The 17356-nt window shown below is 38.7% G+C and overlaps 1 protein-coding gene across 2 annotated transcripts; it reads right to left on the bottom strand.

Moving 5' to 3' along the window:
• Positions 1-4523: 4523 nt before the first annotated feature.
• parvg (parvin, gamma) lies at positions 4524-16823 on the bottom strand. Of its 2 annotated transcripts, none has more exons than XM_020078761.2 (13): positions 16521-16823; positions 15751-15884; positions 13783-13847; positions 13043-13145; positions 12707-12850; positions 11148-11263; positions 10983-11044; positions 10867-10901; positions 10691-10752; positions 10155-10223; positions 9968-10069; positions 8746-8818; positions 4524-5465 (listed from the first exon to the last, which is right to left on the bottom strand). In XM_020078761.2, the coding sequence occupies exons 2-13, from the start codon at positions 15812-15814 to the stop codon at positions 5392-5394; spliced, it is 969 nt and encodes a 322-aa protein (XP_019934320.1). In that variant the 5' UTR covers positions 15815-15884; positions 16521-16823; the 3' UTR covers positions 4524-5391. The 2 variants fall into 2 exon arrangements, with proteins under 2 accessions (XP_019934320.1, XP_019934318.1); XM_020078759.2 differs by having other exon boundaries at positions 9941-10069; positions 16521-16674.
• Positions 16824-17356: the final 533 nt, after the last annotated feature.

The raw sequence follows: 17356 nt of genomic DNA, 5'->3' as shown, positions 1-17356 counted from the left end.
TTCATAACTCACATATACACAATATTTTGAGCAGACAACATTGTATGAGACGTTGAACTGATAAGCAGCAATTTACCGCGGGTATGAGTTGTGGTGCGGCTGAACGTAGAAACAGGAGCTCAGCAGTTACGATTTAAGCGATATGCTGATATGAAGAATAGTAAAGCGAGCTGTCACATAAATCCACTGGAAACAATTCTGTAATGCTCAGCTGAATATGAAGTGCGCTGAGAAAATGTGACAAAAGCCATTGAGCTCCACGTGAAGCCAATATTACAGAGATAGACTTTTGTGAATGAGCCGTGTGCAGGCAGTTTTATAGCAGTAAAGCCAATATAGGATGCAATGTTATTTTCAACAACACCTGCTGTGTGTGTGTGTAGAAGCCCAAAACATTAGAAACAAGCAAGAGGGAATTAATATTTAAGATACGAATGAAACCAATTTAACTGCCGAACATGAGTTTTCAAATTTCATCGCAATGTAAAACAACAGCATGATAGCATCGTAATGTAATGGGAAACAACAACAGAGAGAAAAATGTCATTAATTTTCAGTTAACAGCACTGGGATTAAAAAAGAAAACATAAGTTAAGTCGATATCAAGCACATCTGATCTGAAAAATTAAAGCAGCCAACCTTATACGTTACTGATATTTACAGATAAACACTGACACTAAAGGATCAACAGGGGGCGTCACAGAGAGGAAATCTGGCAATGATGTGAAAATAGTGACGAATGGCCAACTAACATGTAAATGCTGGTGCGTGTAGTACACACAACTCCCTCCTAAGATGAACATCTACTGCAGCATGCTATATTATCTATAAAGGTGTTACAATAAAAGTTAGCTAAATGAGCAAAATACTGTGCAGGAGTACTGAACTTTACATCGTATGATATTATTATAGAGATTATTATATATGATTATATTTTTAAAGTAAAACTAAACTGTGAATTGCAGCCCTGATGAAGACCAGATGATGTTGATGTAGATAATGGTGATTGCTGCAGCAGGCCCTGTGTTGCATCACTCCATTGATTGAGTCAATGTGTGTTTTTCCACTTTACAGTTTGATCAGGAACTCGATACAGCAGCTCGCAGATGGTTGAGCCACAATCTTTCTCAGACTGGTGCCATTACTTCCTGACTCCAATGCACCACATGAGCATCGTGATAAGGACAAACTTGTAAAAGGAGAGTTCTGTATGGATCTTGAAGGATCTGCTGTGTATTTCTGAGTTTCTGTGTTTGTGACCTCCTGCTTGAGAAGATGACCATGTTTGGTTTCAGCTGCCAAAGCCCCCGGCTCACTATAAATACTGAAGATGGCTCAAATTCAGAGGACGTGTTTCCTCCCTAGAGGACCAGTATTATAGCATAAAAAATGAAGGTAAACAGAGCTTACTTAATCACTGTTCATTATATCCTACTAGGTCACATCTCCAAAGAGAGAGTGTGAATATTCAGTAATTTATTTTGCTCTCTGGCTTAAAATACTCTTGGGAAAGGGAGCTTGTTATTTGTGTTCTTATTTCTCAACGGCACAAACCAGTGGTGTTTTTCTCTTTTTAAGAGATCAAGGATAAAATGGCAGTGGGCTCAGAGGTGCCCTTATATTTATTAACTGCTCCTAACTTTGAAAGAATCTGATTAGATTCAAATGAATTTAAACTTTTGATGTGCTTTACTGGATTGAAAAATAAAAATACAAAGAACCCGATCAGAAATGACCACTTTTAGCAGCTTGTGCAGAATAACACGAGAAGCCACAGGAGATGTCGTGTTGAAATGAAAGAGATGAGGGATTTCCTCCTCTGCCTCCAGCTCTACAGTAAGTGCATTTGAAACATAATCATAACGTCCAGAATAATTGTTGAGTGCAGCAGCACACATGAAACGCTTGTGTTTCTTTAACAATGATGCAAGACTCACAGGGAAACTGTGAAATAGTCTGATACCAGTTCAAATGCTGTCACCGGGCTGACACGTCATTAGATGAAACGTGGAAAACAAAAGCCTCTTTCACTGGTTGGTTCAAAACAACAGGGGAGGTGACCTTTGACCTCTTAAGTCTCTGACCTTTGATCACTTGCCATTACTCTGCAATGTAGACTCTATATAAAGAAGATGACATGACTGTTCCACAGGGTCTTGATTGCTCCCTAGTGGCTGGCCGCAGGATACGCCATAAACCCCACCTTCCCTATTAGTGGATAGTCAAATACTTCTTTCAAAGATAGTTTCTGTCATTTTAGGTCGTTCTTATAAGACTGATGTTTGTTTAAGAGCTTGTTTCCCTCTTACGTTCAGTTTTAATTTGTTATTTGATGCTATGAAAACATGAAGATTGACAGATGAGACAGTCTATGGTGTGGAAACAACAAGTTGATCACCTGAGCTGTTTGGTGTGAATGTCATGCACCAAAAGTGCAAAGCTATTATCAGCAGATCAGAAGTAATCATTCTGTTGTAAAATGTCCCAAGTGACTGAGATATTATAACTATATCCAACACTTTGTTGTTGATGCACCAATGCTGATTTCACTGTTGCAGCAGCTCGAGGTCAAGCTCTGTTTTGGGGACTTGGAGGTCACAAGACAGTTTATCGTATGATTTAAATCTGAAAATAAACTGCAGCTGTCACATCCCCTTCTTCTAAAAGTTACATTCCCACAATACTAAACTGCATTCCCAAGTACATTGCTGTAAGTAATGTATTTCTGTGGGATTACTTTCTGCAAACCACCTCGCTTCTCAGACAAAAATATTCACTGAAAAATAATAAAGCCGACAGCTAGATTAATAAATCTTTGAGGGGATTGCAAGAAAGTAAGCAAGAGAAGGTGGGATGATTAGAAATAACAAATGTAACCTAGGGGAAATAAGATACAATTTCTTACAGAAACATAATGCAGTTTAGTTGTGCGGGAACAGGGTTGCACATATATGTAATAGAAAAAAGTACAATATTTCCCTGTGATATGTTGTGGAGTAAAATAAAACAAAATGTACCTCAGAAAAATAGAATTTAACACAATGTTGTGTGTGTAATAATTTAGTGGATATCATTTGCATGATTCTCATTTAAAGACAATTCAGAGGTAGATCTAAAAAAGTCAGCCAGTAATCCAAATCTGTGTTTTTGTTAGGAACAGATGATAAATTGCTTTTTGCAATCCCTTCAGACATTTTGACTGCCTCAAGCACAAGTTAGTAAGGATTTTGGCTGAAGTACGAGAATTAGGATCAAGTCTCTTGAAATTTGAGTCTTATTCTCTTATTACCCTGATAACTAAAATAAACACAGCAGAGCAGCAGCAGCAGCAGCAGAGTAGCCACCAGTTTTTCCTCTGCTCTGTTGGCTGTGCTCCTCATCATGAACAGGGATGCATCTGTTCTGTGTGACAAAGGAGGCAGAGATTACTCATGTTTCCTGTCAACACGTCGGACGGACTCTATTTGTCCACTGGGTCTCTGTGCACAGAGAGACCATTTGTTTTCATTAAATCATCACTCCAGACAATAGAAGATTCTCACAGTAGCCTCAAAACAGTCTGTTATATTATTTAAAAATGTTTTCATCCCTTGCTGGATAATAGGTATATGTTTTCTTTATTCATACAGTAGCTGATACAATGTTGAGGAGTTAGTGCTGGTGCTGTGTCGTCCTAATGGGAGAAGAAGATGGTGTTGTCATTGGAGCGGAACAGGTTTAATCCCCTGAAGATAAATCCTGGATTTTATCTTTGTGTGTTCTAATGGATTAGAAATTGGTGACAGACAGAGCTCTGACCTTATTAATACCTATAGTGGCTAAAAGACATTAATCTTATTTGATTTACATTCACTGTCACACTGTCCATTATTGAAAATGTCAGTCAAATGCTTGCACATAGACATAGATGATAATATGATTAATCCAGCTTGTTTCATAATGGTTGAACATTTTTCATAAATGTTATAATTGGGATCAAATCACGATCACAGGCTTAAAAGTACAAGTATTCACAGTATTAACTCTAATAAGACAGATAAAGGATGATGTTGTCAGTTATGTCTGAAATACACATAATAAAAAATGATTACTGATTCAGTTTAAAGGCTCCGTTGTCTCTTTATCTATCTATCTATCTATCGACACAAATAAATGAGAGAGCTATATTGTGATATATGGATATAAACATTTTGAAATGTCAGGGGTAATGAAATATGAATTAATGTGAGAATGTCAACAAACAGATCTGTAAGAAAACTGGAGGGAATAAGAAGCGTAAAACAGTTTACTGCTGCTGTTTATTGCTGTTGCCCAAATTTCATACATTAACCTTCAGACAAAAACAAAGAATGAACTTTATGCTAATGCACACACACACACACACACACACACACAATGTCCAGAGAAGCAGTGGTATTTTTCTATCATTATTTAAGACAAAGGAAGTAACTTTCTTTTCAACTACACTTCCTTACCACACAGGAGGTGATTACATTTTCTGATCAACTTTTTTTTATAATATGGTCTTTCATTTTCAGTACCTCCCTCCGTGTGCGGCACTCTTTCGACATGCAATTTGATGGGAGAAAATGCTATCTATAAATGACAATAGCATTCAGACTAGAGGAGGTAACAGACTGTTGGCAGCAACACATGAAAGAAGCAGAGGGAAAAGAAACGCACATTGTTTTTTTGAGAAGACTCCAGCAAATAACCAAGAATAACCACAGCACATGAGCGGTGACAGATCGTGAAGAAAAATATGTTTTCAAAAAAGACAATAGGTTTGCTTGAGGTGCATGTGTGAACGCAAATGCCTGAGTGAAATGCTTCACAGTTTCTGCAGACTGTCTTCGCCTGGCCTCCTACGTCCATGGACAGTCAAGAGAATTCGACGTGTGAAGACAGTGGGGGGGGGGATCCCCGCTGGATTCAGTGTGAATGAGTGGGGGGGGTTGGTGACACTTCTAACGCACGACCTTGAGACAAATGTCTAAAGGTGAAAAAGCTGTGACACACATGTAGAAGACACTGACGAAGATGTCTGAAGTGTTTGTGATAACAGCTGCCGATGGTGTCTGTGTGTTTTCAAGAAAATCATGTTTTTAAATATTCACGTCAAGTCTATAAACTTAGATTTTAATCAGCTTTGCTCCAATATTTTGTTTTCATAAACGCTGTGGCCCTCTATGTAGATTACGGTTGACTGGTAAAGGCTACTTAAGCCTCTTGCAAAAATTTGGGTGAGAGGATCAACAAAATTCAACGTCACCCTTTGCATAAGAACATTTCCAGTATTTGCTACAGATGACAGATGAAGCCGGTCAAACACTCCACCTTCTTCAGCTCTGTGTTTACTTCCAGCTCCTGAATTCTTCTCTTGAGCGCCTCTCATTTCTCTCTGTGCTTCTTGAACAAGGCGTAAAGAACCTTCAAGGTGGCTGTGGCGTCCTGAGAGACAATATCTGTCACACACAAGAAAAACATTCAGAGCATATTCGTAAAGCAACATCAGCTTCCACAAAACCACTGAGGCAGTGAGAACATGAGGATGCATTAAGCACCTTTAGCTAATAACATTAGCTGAAAAAACGGCTTTCATAATCAGTCCTTGCAGGTCATAGATCAGGGGACTGAAAACAACATTAGATGGAGATTTAATCAAGATGTCCTTGGTGAGATGAGACCCCAACAAAATGACTCTCAGTTGTGAGATGCACTAAGTGAATGAGTGTGACATGAAGATTGACTCCATGACGCTTCAACCTAATTATTGCGTGCAGCACGCTCCAGTTTTAGACCCTGCGTGTTGGGATTCCTCATTCCATCACAGCAATTATGTTGGTAATTAAAAAGACACTAAAAAGGAATTGAATGCGTCATTTGACATTAATTGTGCCGGTCCTTACATTAACAGTTATCATGTCTGGGATTTATTTTACAATTACAGGCTACAGTGTACGGACGGTAGCTGGCGTTGTGGAGACGTCTCAGTGATTGTGAAAGGGAGACAGACGCTGAGAGAGAATACACAGCATTTAGTCAATAATGGATCTGCTGGGAAGTGAAGCAGATCCATTTACTATTGATTGATTCACACACTTAGACTAGTGGGTAACTCACTGAGATATTCCCTTTCTTTTACTCTTCTCTTCTTGAACCGATTGACTCTGTAGACACCAAACATTGCACCAATATGTGGGTTTGTACATCTCATTATAAACCATGAAGCAATGTTATTCATCCATTGTAAACAAAAAAAAAAGAGAGTCTAGTAGCAAAAGTTGCTAAACTACAAATCCATTTATTCAGCAATGTGTTTATTAATTTTTTACACCAAATTTTATGTAATTTAACATTCAAGATCATAGAAAAATCTAATAATCCTATCACTAATATGCTGTATTAATTTATGGATTATACGGTTCTCTTTCTCCTTATTATTCTTTGTATTGCAGTGACTGTTGGTTTTCATTCTAATAGTGTTGAGTTCAGTTGATGTGTGTTTAGGTGTATAGTACTGTTGATGTTCTTAAAGCATTGGATTGACACCAGTTTACATCTATGATCTCTCCAGGCATGTGAATCTTCACATATCTGCGTGTGAGTTCGCTCAGTTCTTAATGAGAAAGTTTGTCTTATTTATGTAAACGTGTTTATCTCAATAATGTAATTGTGCTCTCTCTTCCCTTCAACCATTCCACCCTCCTCTCCTCTCACCCCAACCAGTCAAAGCAGATGGTCTGGTTCTGTTAGAGGTTTCTTCCTGATGGAGTTCTTTTTCTACACATTGTTCATTACAGGAACAGTTGGGTTTCCAAATGTAAATAGTCTATATTTTTATAGATATTTTCTAATCTTGATGACAATTTTACTATTCACACACATTCATACAGTGCATCTATGTGCTTTCTCTATCACACATCACTCACACACTCACCGTCAGGGGCAATTTGGAGTTAAGTGTCTCGCTCAAGGACACTTTGGCACATGGCCTGAAGGAGATCGGGATTGCTCAGCTAACCCTCTGGTTAGTGCACGACCCTCTCTACCTCCTGAGCCACAGAATGCAAAGCAACTTGAGATGATGTTAGATGTGATTTGCTGCTTCACAAATAAAAGTGAGTTAAATTTGATTTTAAAAAATGGACTTGACTTAGAACAGGAATGGGCTTTACCCAAACTGTTTGAGGGACACTATTACTAACAATAAAAATATTATTATAGACTGTGGTATAAAGATTTCCCTAAATGGTACAGTGTATAGAATTTAGTGATATCGAGTATTGAAATTGCATGTTGCAGCTGAACACCCCTCACCTCACCCTCTCCTTCCAAACATGTAGAAGAACCTGTGGAAGCTTCAGTTGTCATGAAAACTCAAAAGGTTTTAGTTTGTCCAGTCTGGACTACTGTAAAAAAACATGGCGGCCTACGTAGAGAGAGTACCCTTGATGTAAATATAAAGTATTTACATATAAAGGGCCTTTTCTGGGGTAAAGAAAACTACTATTCATATAATTTAGATGAAACAAACTAGTGAAAACATCATGAAAGAGCTGTCCACATATTTGTGTGTTTTTACCCACAACAAAATGCATAACTAGAGATCAACCAGGGAAAAAACTATCCTAATGCTGAGTTGTAAAATGAATGTTGAATAAAAATCAGTACTGAATGTCTTGGAGAGGGGAACACATTAAACATTATCTCTTAGTTAGTTAAAGAATATTAATTGATCACGTTTTGTGAAAAATGTACAAGAGCTGCAACGATTATTCGATTAATTGATTTTATTTATTTTCAATTTACAAAAAACAACGAATGAATAATTGAATAATATTATAATGAAGTTTGTTTATGTATGCTGAGAGAGGGCGAGAGAAGCAGAGCAAAATAACAAGAACATAAAGTTCTTCACAAAGGACAAAATAAATCTATATTTCTGTTCAAAAGGGTGTTGTTAAAAATGTGTTTTTAGATTTTGCAGGTCTGAGTTTGTCGGGCAGGTTGTTCAGGTGTTTGTGCTGCTGAGGCGTTCTTCATTCTTCAAGCAGAATTGCAAAACGCTTTAATTTTCTAATATGAACATTTCACTGCACAGATACAATCAGTCTATTTCTGGGATATGCCTGATAACTCAAGTGCTCATGAATACAGAAAACATATCTTCCTGCTGACAAACACACACACACACACACACACACACACACACACACACACACACACACACACAGTAGATAGTATATGTTGAGATTAAATCTGTATGTATCCACGGGCACCAAAATAACATTGTCCCCTTGAGACCGACTCTCTCACTGCTCTTCTAAATGAAAGATGATGACCTCGGACTAAACCAATCATCCGCAGTGATACTCATGGAGACACACAACGCACTCATTCATATTCCGCAAGCAATTTCACCTTTCCCTCCGAAACACTGTCAGACCCACACTCCGCAGAGCAGCTGAGATTTAGTCCAACTACCAGAGCGGTCCCCCTCCTCACCTGACACACAAACAGACTCTGGCATTTCCCCATCACACTGACAGATGCTCCTGATAGAGGATCTCATCTGAATTAGTTTGACGCTGTCGTCTCCAGGCTCAGCTGTTACAATCATTTTACTCACAGACCGTCTGTTTTTGTATTCTCATCCTCTGCGCCTGCCATTTGAATTCAAGTCAGATCTGAGAGTGTCTGTGTGTGTTGTGTGAACGATGAACAAACAGCGATCTTTCTCACCTTGTGGTTTAACACTGGAGAGTTGCAGGCCTGTATCATTCAGGAGGACCAGGGCCAAGGTCACATTGTGAAGCTGACGATCAGAGACAAACAGGATGAACAGAAAATCACATTTTGATTTCAGCCATTTATCAGATATGATGATCACCCAACTAACTCAGATACAATATACTTCCTAAACATTTGATTTATAAACATGTGTCGAAATATAAAATATAATAACATAATAACAAATATAAAAATGTCTGTATTATCTTTGAGTCCCATCCTGTGAAGTAAAACAAACACCAGATATTATTTCATACAACATCCATCCATCGTTTAAGGGTTGCAGGGGCACTGGAGCCACACAGAAAGACAGCCACCAATCCAGGATTTGAACCAGTAACTTTAATGCAACAGTCCTAACAGTGATGACGTCATTCCTACTGTGTGATCATAAGTTATTTAAGCTCTGTTGGTCTATAGTCCTACAGGAAGCAGAGATACCTCGAAACATGCATCTGACATCATTTTCGGACTTTTTTGTGATTGAGTTTTAATTCAAAGATAAACCAGGTGAGTCATTATTTATAGATTGGGTTAACATTGTTAGAACTGCCAGATTTAATATATTTGTAGAATCCATTATTAATGATGAACTAGGCTTATATATTATGTTTATAGCCAGAGGCTCTTTAGTTAGAATTAAAAAGTCTAAAAAGATGTGTCTCAGTGTCTCTGTACAATAAGTAACGAGCTCATCACGAGTCATAACTTTTTCATAGACTCCTCCCACTGTATCGTACAGTAAAGATATAATTGAAGTGAGTCATGACTCAGTAGTAATTATGCATCTACTTTTATTATGGGGATAGTAAAATATTAACTGTATCATATCATTTAATGTAATGGATCAGGTTTCAGTTCTGTAGCTCATTATCCACGGAGCTCTTGTGGGAAATGAAATTAGCTGAAAGTAGAAATATGAAAAATGTGTTATGATCTTTTCTTTGAATTTGATTAATGGAGTATGTGTATGTCTGCACTTTCATAAAATATCAGCATAAGTGAATTCTGACTGGAATTGGTTTTTCTATTACGTGATTGTTTGTTTTTTTGAATAAATAAATAAATCAAATATAAAACACATGTGTGTGTGTGTGTGTGTGTGTGTGTGTGTGTGTGTGTGTGTGTGTGTCCAGTAAAAATATACCACTTCTCTTCTGTGATGCGTCCGTACCATTTCAGATTGATTGACAGGGGTCAGTTTGAAGTCACAGAGTGGGATGAAGAAGCCTTCTAACTGTCCAATCAGCAGCAGCAGGATGACGCCATCGGCAAACTGCACAGAAAACCACAGAAGGTGAAATCATCTCAGGGGAAGTGGTTTATTATTATTAGTTTTCAACTGCTGCTTTTCTTATGACCTGTTTGTCCATATCAGCGACCTGCAGACCCATCGACGCCATGGTCTGGTTGACAAAGTGTAAAATGGCCTGAAAACAAAAGAAATGAAATAAAGCAGGAGTTCAGATGGTTTGAAATTCAACTTGAGCTTATTTTGATGAGATTTTAAGATACCTTAAATTTAATGAGAGCAATAAGTCAGTTTACAGCTGAGCCAAAAAAACTGACCGAGTAACTTATCAAACAAAAAGAGTCTACGTTGATGCTAATTTCTGATGTTTATACTGAGACCAATTGAGTCCCGTTGACACTTTGAGTTATTTTTAAACAGCGGCTTAAAATGACATGTGTTGGTCAATTTGCAAACAGCCATACATGTTTGGTTCATATTTATAAACCACATTCACCGGCTTTTTATTGCAGGTCGAGGTTATGCTCAGAGATATGATGCTGATTTATTTCCTGTCTTAACAACCACTACATCTGCTCTTTGTGTCAGCTGGGATGAAAGTTAAAACCTTAAACTACTTCAGCACTTCTCCTCTCACTATTATACCTTCTTCACCGTGTTGACCTTGTGAGCCTCCAGCCTCAGCAGTTGTTCAATGGGATCGTCCCCTGGGAGAGCAGAGAGCAGACAGAGAAGTGTGTTAGGTCATTGTCGGCTGTAACGCTGTTTGGATGACATTCAAGATGGTCGCATCGACTCAGCCTCTGACCACCCTTACTCACTTTCAGAATTGCTGAGGGAGTCTGAGCCTGAGTTGCTGTGGAAGAAGCCAAACAAATATGAGCTGAACTGTTTTTCTCCTCATCCACAGAATCTCACAGGGTAGAAATCTACTTACTCAGGCCGATCATCTGTCAAGACTTCTGTCTGTACTTCGGATTTGATTCCACCACTGTTGACCTGCATGGAAATTAAAGTTTACTGTAATATAACAGTGACTCCGCATTGTTTCATGATATGGTGCAGAAAAGACAAGAGTGCTGAAGCTCGTGTTGAAACTCACTTCCAGTGACACGACTTCAACCTTCACATTCGGAGGCAAATCCAGTTCAGGCTGGAAACATCTCACCATGGCAACCAGCAAATGAATCGTAGCCAGAAGGTCTTTGTTGTGGATGACTGACAGACAAACAACAGAGACCACAACAGACACACACACACACACACACACACAAACACACACACTGACATATCGTTAGAATTTTCATTAAATCAAAAAAATCAAACCTTGTTTTTTATATTATTTATGGTAAACTTTCCAGTGTTATCGATCACTCATAGTGCTTAGAAGCCAGTTTCACCCCTTCACACACATTCATATTCGATATGCTGCCTTTTTTCTCGATCACACACTGCTGGCACAGCGGTCAGACAAAATTTGCGTTCAGTATGTTGCCCATGGACCCTTCAGCCAAAGAGGTTCAAACCATTGCTCTTCTGGTTAGTGGACGACCCGCTCCAACTCCTGAGCCACAGCATTTTTTTCAGCTTTAGTCTTTTAATGTCTATGTTGTGAAATTACAGTTCCTCTATATACCACTTCTTATTATTAGTGGTGGAGCGATCGAAACTTCAGAGATACATGTAGTAGAAAGAACATTTTTTTATTTATGACACAGTTCACTTGGTGATACAACACAGTCTTGTCGTTCGTGCACCTTGTTAATAGAACTGCACTCACTCTATGTAGTATTTTTGTCAGCATGATTATTACTGACGTGATTATTCATCAATAATGCTTTAACAAAACATGTTTATTTTCGTCCCCCTGTGAGGGCAGAGAAGTTCATTAAAGCAATTTGAGTTTATCAAGTCACTGTAAATGAATTAATCAGTTACTGCTCTGTTGTTGCTGCTGCTCAGAGTTTTCTTATACCAGTAAAAACCAGTAAAACATGGGAGCTACCGGATCAATATGATGAAATTTAAATATCCCAGAATTTGAAAAAAAAAGCATTTTCGCAATTTCACAAGAGCTGCCTGAAATCATGTGGTTTGAATCTCCTTGTTTTCCATCCATTTAGAGTTTAGCAATTTCAAAAATAAAGACATAAATAATAAAAATCAATTGTGTGTTCAAGCTGCTCGGATTCAGCTGGTCTGTTTTTGTATCTCAGAATAAAATCAAAGCTCCAAAATGTTGGAATTGGATTGTTGACATTCAAACTGCATGATTCAAAATCAATCAATAATCTGGGAATGTTTACTGTCCTATCAGGTGAAGGTGTTCAGTCACATGATCCAGAAGAAAAAAAATCAAATGAGCAACCAGAGACCCTGGACTGAATTGAAATTCTCAGTCACAATTGTTATGGTTATGCATGATTTCTTTGCTTCCATAACCCAGCACGAGTAAATAATCCACTGAGAGACAATTAAAACAGAACCTCCAAACGTTTGCACATTTAATCCTCACCATAAACCCCCTCAGATGGTCTGAACTAACACAGGACTCTCATGCTTTAGCACCAAATCCTGTTGTAATGAGAACGCGTTGCCAGGACGGAGCATTTGTTCACTTGTTGCTTTGCTGGTGGAGGCCAGTGTATTTGTGTGACTCACGTTGGATGTTCCATTTGATCTGGCTGCCGTCCTGTGGGCCCAGTCTCCTGTCCAACTCCTCCAGGATCAGTTCCAGCTTGCGTATCTGAGCGGCACTGGTCAACGCTAACTCCTCCACAGGCACATGCACATCGGCCAACGTGGCTGGAGGCAGGAAATGATTATTTGTAAGGTCAGACATGTGCTGTGGATATTTGAGCTGACAGCGTTTAGGAGAACACGTAAATGGGAAGTACTTGTTAGTTTTTAATGGTCTAATTAATAAGTGAAAGTGTGTTAGTGTTAAATGTGATATTAAGGCTGACAGTGCGATCATACAAAAGTGTATTAACTCACACAGCAGATGATGAAGCACCAGTCCATCGTACAGATCCTCCTGCAGATTCTGAACCACTATGTGCTCCGGTTTCAAAGTCCTATTGATCCAATCAACTAATGCCTAACAAGACACAATTCATCACACAGCCAGATACATAAAACACTTTCATCCCCTCTCATACATTTTCTGTTCCCATGCAGCAGATGAAAAACAGCATGTACCCTCATTTAAAAAAAAAAACCTTTCTGATCTATTTCCAGAGATGATATGATGATGCTGAAGTAGATGGAAAATGACACTGTGCACTGTGTGCTTCCCCCCCGAAAATAAAAATAATTATATTGTGTTTTTCCTCCCAAATCTACATATTGCACCCGCCAGGCTTATATTGGGTTATTTACTCATTCATTGCCACTCACACAAAGCACTTGAGCTGCTTTCCTTTCCAATCAAAATGTGTTTTAAAGTCCGACTCTGTCTGCTGCTCGCTGCTGTTCTCATCTGTCTCCCATCACCTCTAATAATTATGCTCATTAAAGTTTCATTGATCCTTCCACCTTTCACCCCCCCCCATCAGATATTATTCATGCTCCACACTGCACACACATACATGCAGGCCCTGTGATGTATTTTCCCTGTATGATTTTCCAGCTCACTAAAGACGTACAGGAAGTGTTGGATGTGTGTTACAGTAAATGTTGAACGGAGGACAGAGAGACGGAGGTCTATCTGTAGATAACAGGAAGTCATCTCTTACATCCATCAGCTTCCCAAGCTTGGGGTCTTTTAAAGACGTCGGCTGAATGAGCTTCCTCTTCTCTCCTGTGTGAAGATAAACAATCTTATTTATATCTTATCAGTGTTGTGACTGTAGGATGAAGTTTGTTACTGTACAGGTTTACTTTACATTTACACTGGCTATGTTTGAATTGTATTTGTCCACTCAGTCATTTCTACACAATATGAAATCCAAATAGCGGAGTTATGAAATGTGCAGGACTTTCATTACCAATTCATTACATTTCTCATTAAATCAACATCATGTTTTTTTTATTTTCATTTTTATTAATATTTCAGATATTTTAGTGTCAAGACCAGTTATACAAGTATGAAAACATTTGCAGGGCCACTTGATGGAATAAAACCCTGAGATTTAGAGAAAAAGATAGGTGAAAGGGATCTATCGGCAGTAATTGAATATAAAATAAAATGAGTGATGTTTTCACTAGTGTGTTTCATCTAAATTGTACGAATTGTTGTTTTCTTTACCCTAGAATGGACCTTTTATATTGAAATACTTTATATTTACATCAGGAGCGGGTCCTCTCTACGGAGGCCGCCATGTTTCTACAGTCGTCCAAACACAACAAACTAAAAACATTTTGAGTTTTAATGACAACTGAAGGCTACCACAGGTTCTCTTTTCAGGTTTGGAAGGGGAGGTTGAGGTGAGGGGTATTCAGCTGCAACATGCAACTTCACCACTAGAGGTCACTAAATTCTAAACACTTTACTTTTCACAAATAATAACGTCATGTTTTGGCTCATCAGTACAATGTTATCATAAGTATCAGGACTTTGAAAAGATTGTGTAAGAAATTGTCTCTATTCTAAAGAAAGAAACACAAAGAAATTGACTCTTTTGTTGAGAAGGAAATGTTTGGTAGTGGTTGACTGTAAAACTTTGGTTATATCTATGTGTTATTTAATTGGTTTCATAGTTTGTAAAGAATTAATGAGACTGTTTCTAGATTTTGATTCCAGAAGGAGTGAGACTCTGCTGAGCATGACTTTGAAAGTATAACATAGAAAGTAAATATAAAATCTACTTAATTCAATTTAAATAATAATAATAATTTAAATATTTTCATATAATAGGCCTAATCCTTTTTACAATGTAGATTACTAGATAGAAACACAAAAAACTCTGCACTACCCAGGTTTTTAACCTCTTTCAGCTCTTTGTTTTGATTTAAAAGCTAACAACTTTATTTAAAGTTTTTACTTTCACATGCAACACTCAGGTATCTTGTTTCTAGATGCAGTGAGCTGTTTTCTCACAGAAAGCTCAGATAAACCCAGCGAGTGTCTCACATACAGAATGAACGACCTGCTGCTGGGTGAACATGAGAGAACTGAACATTTGAAAATGCAGATATTTCCCTCAGGAAGTGGTTAGAAACAAAAGCTATTTCAATTCATGAGGTTCCCAGAAACACAAATGAATGCTGATGTTGTTCACAGGCTGCAGGATGTGTAATTTCACAACTGTTTGCTTAAGTCAACCACAACAACTCACGACATGTCAGTGTCGTGTTTAGAGCAGATTTTCACCAATAGATACTGAACTATTGGACTATTGGACACTAGTGACTGTGAGGGTTAGAAAAACACACTCAGTGGTCAGTTCATTAGGCACACCAAATTAAAAGTAATAACTTAATATTAGTAATGTTCTGTAATGTAGTTAATTGTCACTGCAGGTTGTTGTACTGTTGAATCAACAGAGGTGTTTCTAATATTTAGTCTATTCCACTTTTAAATGTTCACAGTCATACTGAGGCTAGACTAAATATTTGACACCTTCTCCTAGTTCTAGAATAAATATTGAAATGTCCATGTCATAATAGTACAGTTTGCTGTGGTGTAAAGATCGATTGATTTAACATGTGAACACGTGAAACCTGTGACAGGATATTCAGCAGCTCACTAAATGCATACACACCCTGGAAATACTGAGCGTCCACTGCTTGCTCCTCTCTGTAACTCTCAAAGATGTCCGCCTCCATCAGTCCTCCTCAAGACGAGGTATACCTGTCCAAAACAAACCTGCAGAGGAGCCAGCGGTGCTTCGACACACTGAGAGAAGAGGAAGTGCTTCAATATAAACACAGCAGGATGAAGAGACACTCTTTCCATCAACCTGATGGCAATAAAGTCTCTGTCTTTCTCTCTTTCAGCAGGACACACTGACCAGAGGCGGAAGCACTGATTGCACTGACAAGAAAGTCTTGTTTATCCAATTTCAGACACTAAGGGGAGAGTCTTCAACCTTCCCCAGTTATAATCCAAAACTACAGTTTCTACAGTGTGGTTTGAAAGGACTGAGGACATTTTTAAGTTTCTGCAAGAGAACAGAGAAGCCAAGTGAAACTCAAGTTAAAGAACCTTTAGTTTCTTCACTTCCTTTCTCTTTATTTTCACTCAGCATCAATAAGCAGAGCACTGTAGATCCCTGAAGATTTGCATGGGCTGCACCTCTTCTCCCTTCTGAACATTTTGAATCGTATGATGAAGCTCAGCAAACACAAAGTAATGCAGCCGTGACCTGGAGAGTGTCAAACTGTTGTTTCCTGCATCTGGAGGAGACAAAAACTATTTTTGCTCCTCTTCCTCTGTCTGTTTTATGTGCGTGTGGCTTCCTTTTCCTGCAGTTGACAGTAACATAAAACACGGTCGTACACAAGAAGTTTGAATGAGCTTGAATGAGCTTACCTTCAGCTCCGACTTGACAGAATCAGGTGACTTCACCTGCACCGAGATACTTAACTGATGTCAAATCCACAAACCGTCAAAACACTGATATGAGAAGCTGTGCTCAATCTGAATGGAGGCTGTTGTGAATTTCAGAAATGAGAAATGACTGACTGCACTCATTACAAACTGTGCATGACTTTGATAGCAAATCACATGGGTTGAAAAGGAAGCTCAAATAAGGATGTGGCAGAAAAGTAGGTAGCACTTCCTCTGTCTGAGGCTTTGCAGCAGAGCGTTCCCTGATAAGGGCGTTTATGTTCTGTGAAGCGTTCCGCGTTCGAGACTTTGATAATAAGCATTTGTCAAGGGGATCAGAAGAAGGAGGACTCTTTGGGTACAAATGTATTGTTTGACAAATCACACACTTCAGAAGGTGCAGAGAGAAACGTGACATTTGGAGGTCTCAGCCACTCGGGCTCGACTCACACGTCTCCATCTGTGACCGGCCGGACCCGTTTGCTGTCATCTGGTCTCTCCGTTCTCCGATTAACACACACAGACTCACAACGGCAACTGAGGGGAGAAATAGAGACAGAGACAACAAAACAACAAGCTCTCTCTGTGTTTGTGTGCACGCCGGCCTTGTTGAAGAAAAGAAAAAGGACCACCCATCTGCCATACAAAAGGGGCAATTTGGTGGATGTGGAGGGTTACCATAGCAACAAAAGAAAGAGACAAGAAAATAAAGGCCTAAAATAAGCCCATAATTACTTTAGCTAAACCCAAATTGCAGGAATTGCCAGTTCCAAAGCCAATCTCGCTCAAAAGCCAAAGCAAATCTTACCTATCGAACG

This window comes from Paralichthys olivaceus, chromosome 7, assembly GCF_024713975.1.
Source record: "Paralichthys olivaceus isolate ysfri-2021 chromosome 7, ASM2471397v2, whole genome shotgun sequence".
Lineage (NCBI taxonomy): Eukaryota > Metazoa > Chordata > Actinopteri > Pleuronectiformes > Paralichthyidae > Paralichthys > Paralichthys olivaceus.
This window is presented reverse-complemented; position numbering and strand designations above follow the sequence as displayed.

Bases quoted from the DNA above. Each gene is read 5' to 3' on its own strand.
- parvg (XM_020078759.2), bottom strand. From the start codon at position 15,814: ATGGAGGCGGACATCTTTGAGAGTTACAGAGAGGAGCAAGCAGTGGAC. The intron at 10,070-10,154 runs GTCATAAGAAAA...TTTTCTGTGCAG, and splicing joins TCGCTGATATGGACAAACAG to TTTGCCGATGGCGTCATCCT. The intron at 8,819-9,940 runs GTATATTTTTAC...TCTGATCGTCAG, and splicing joins CGCATCACAGAAGAGAAGTG to CTTCACAATGTGACCTTGGC.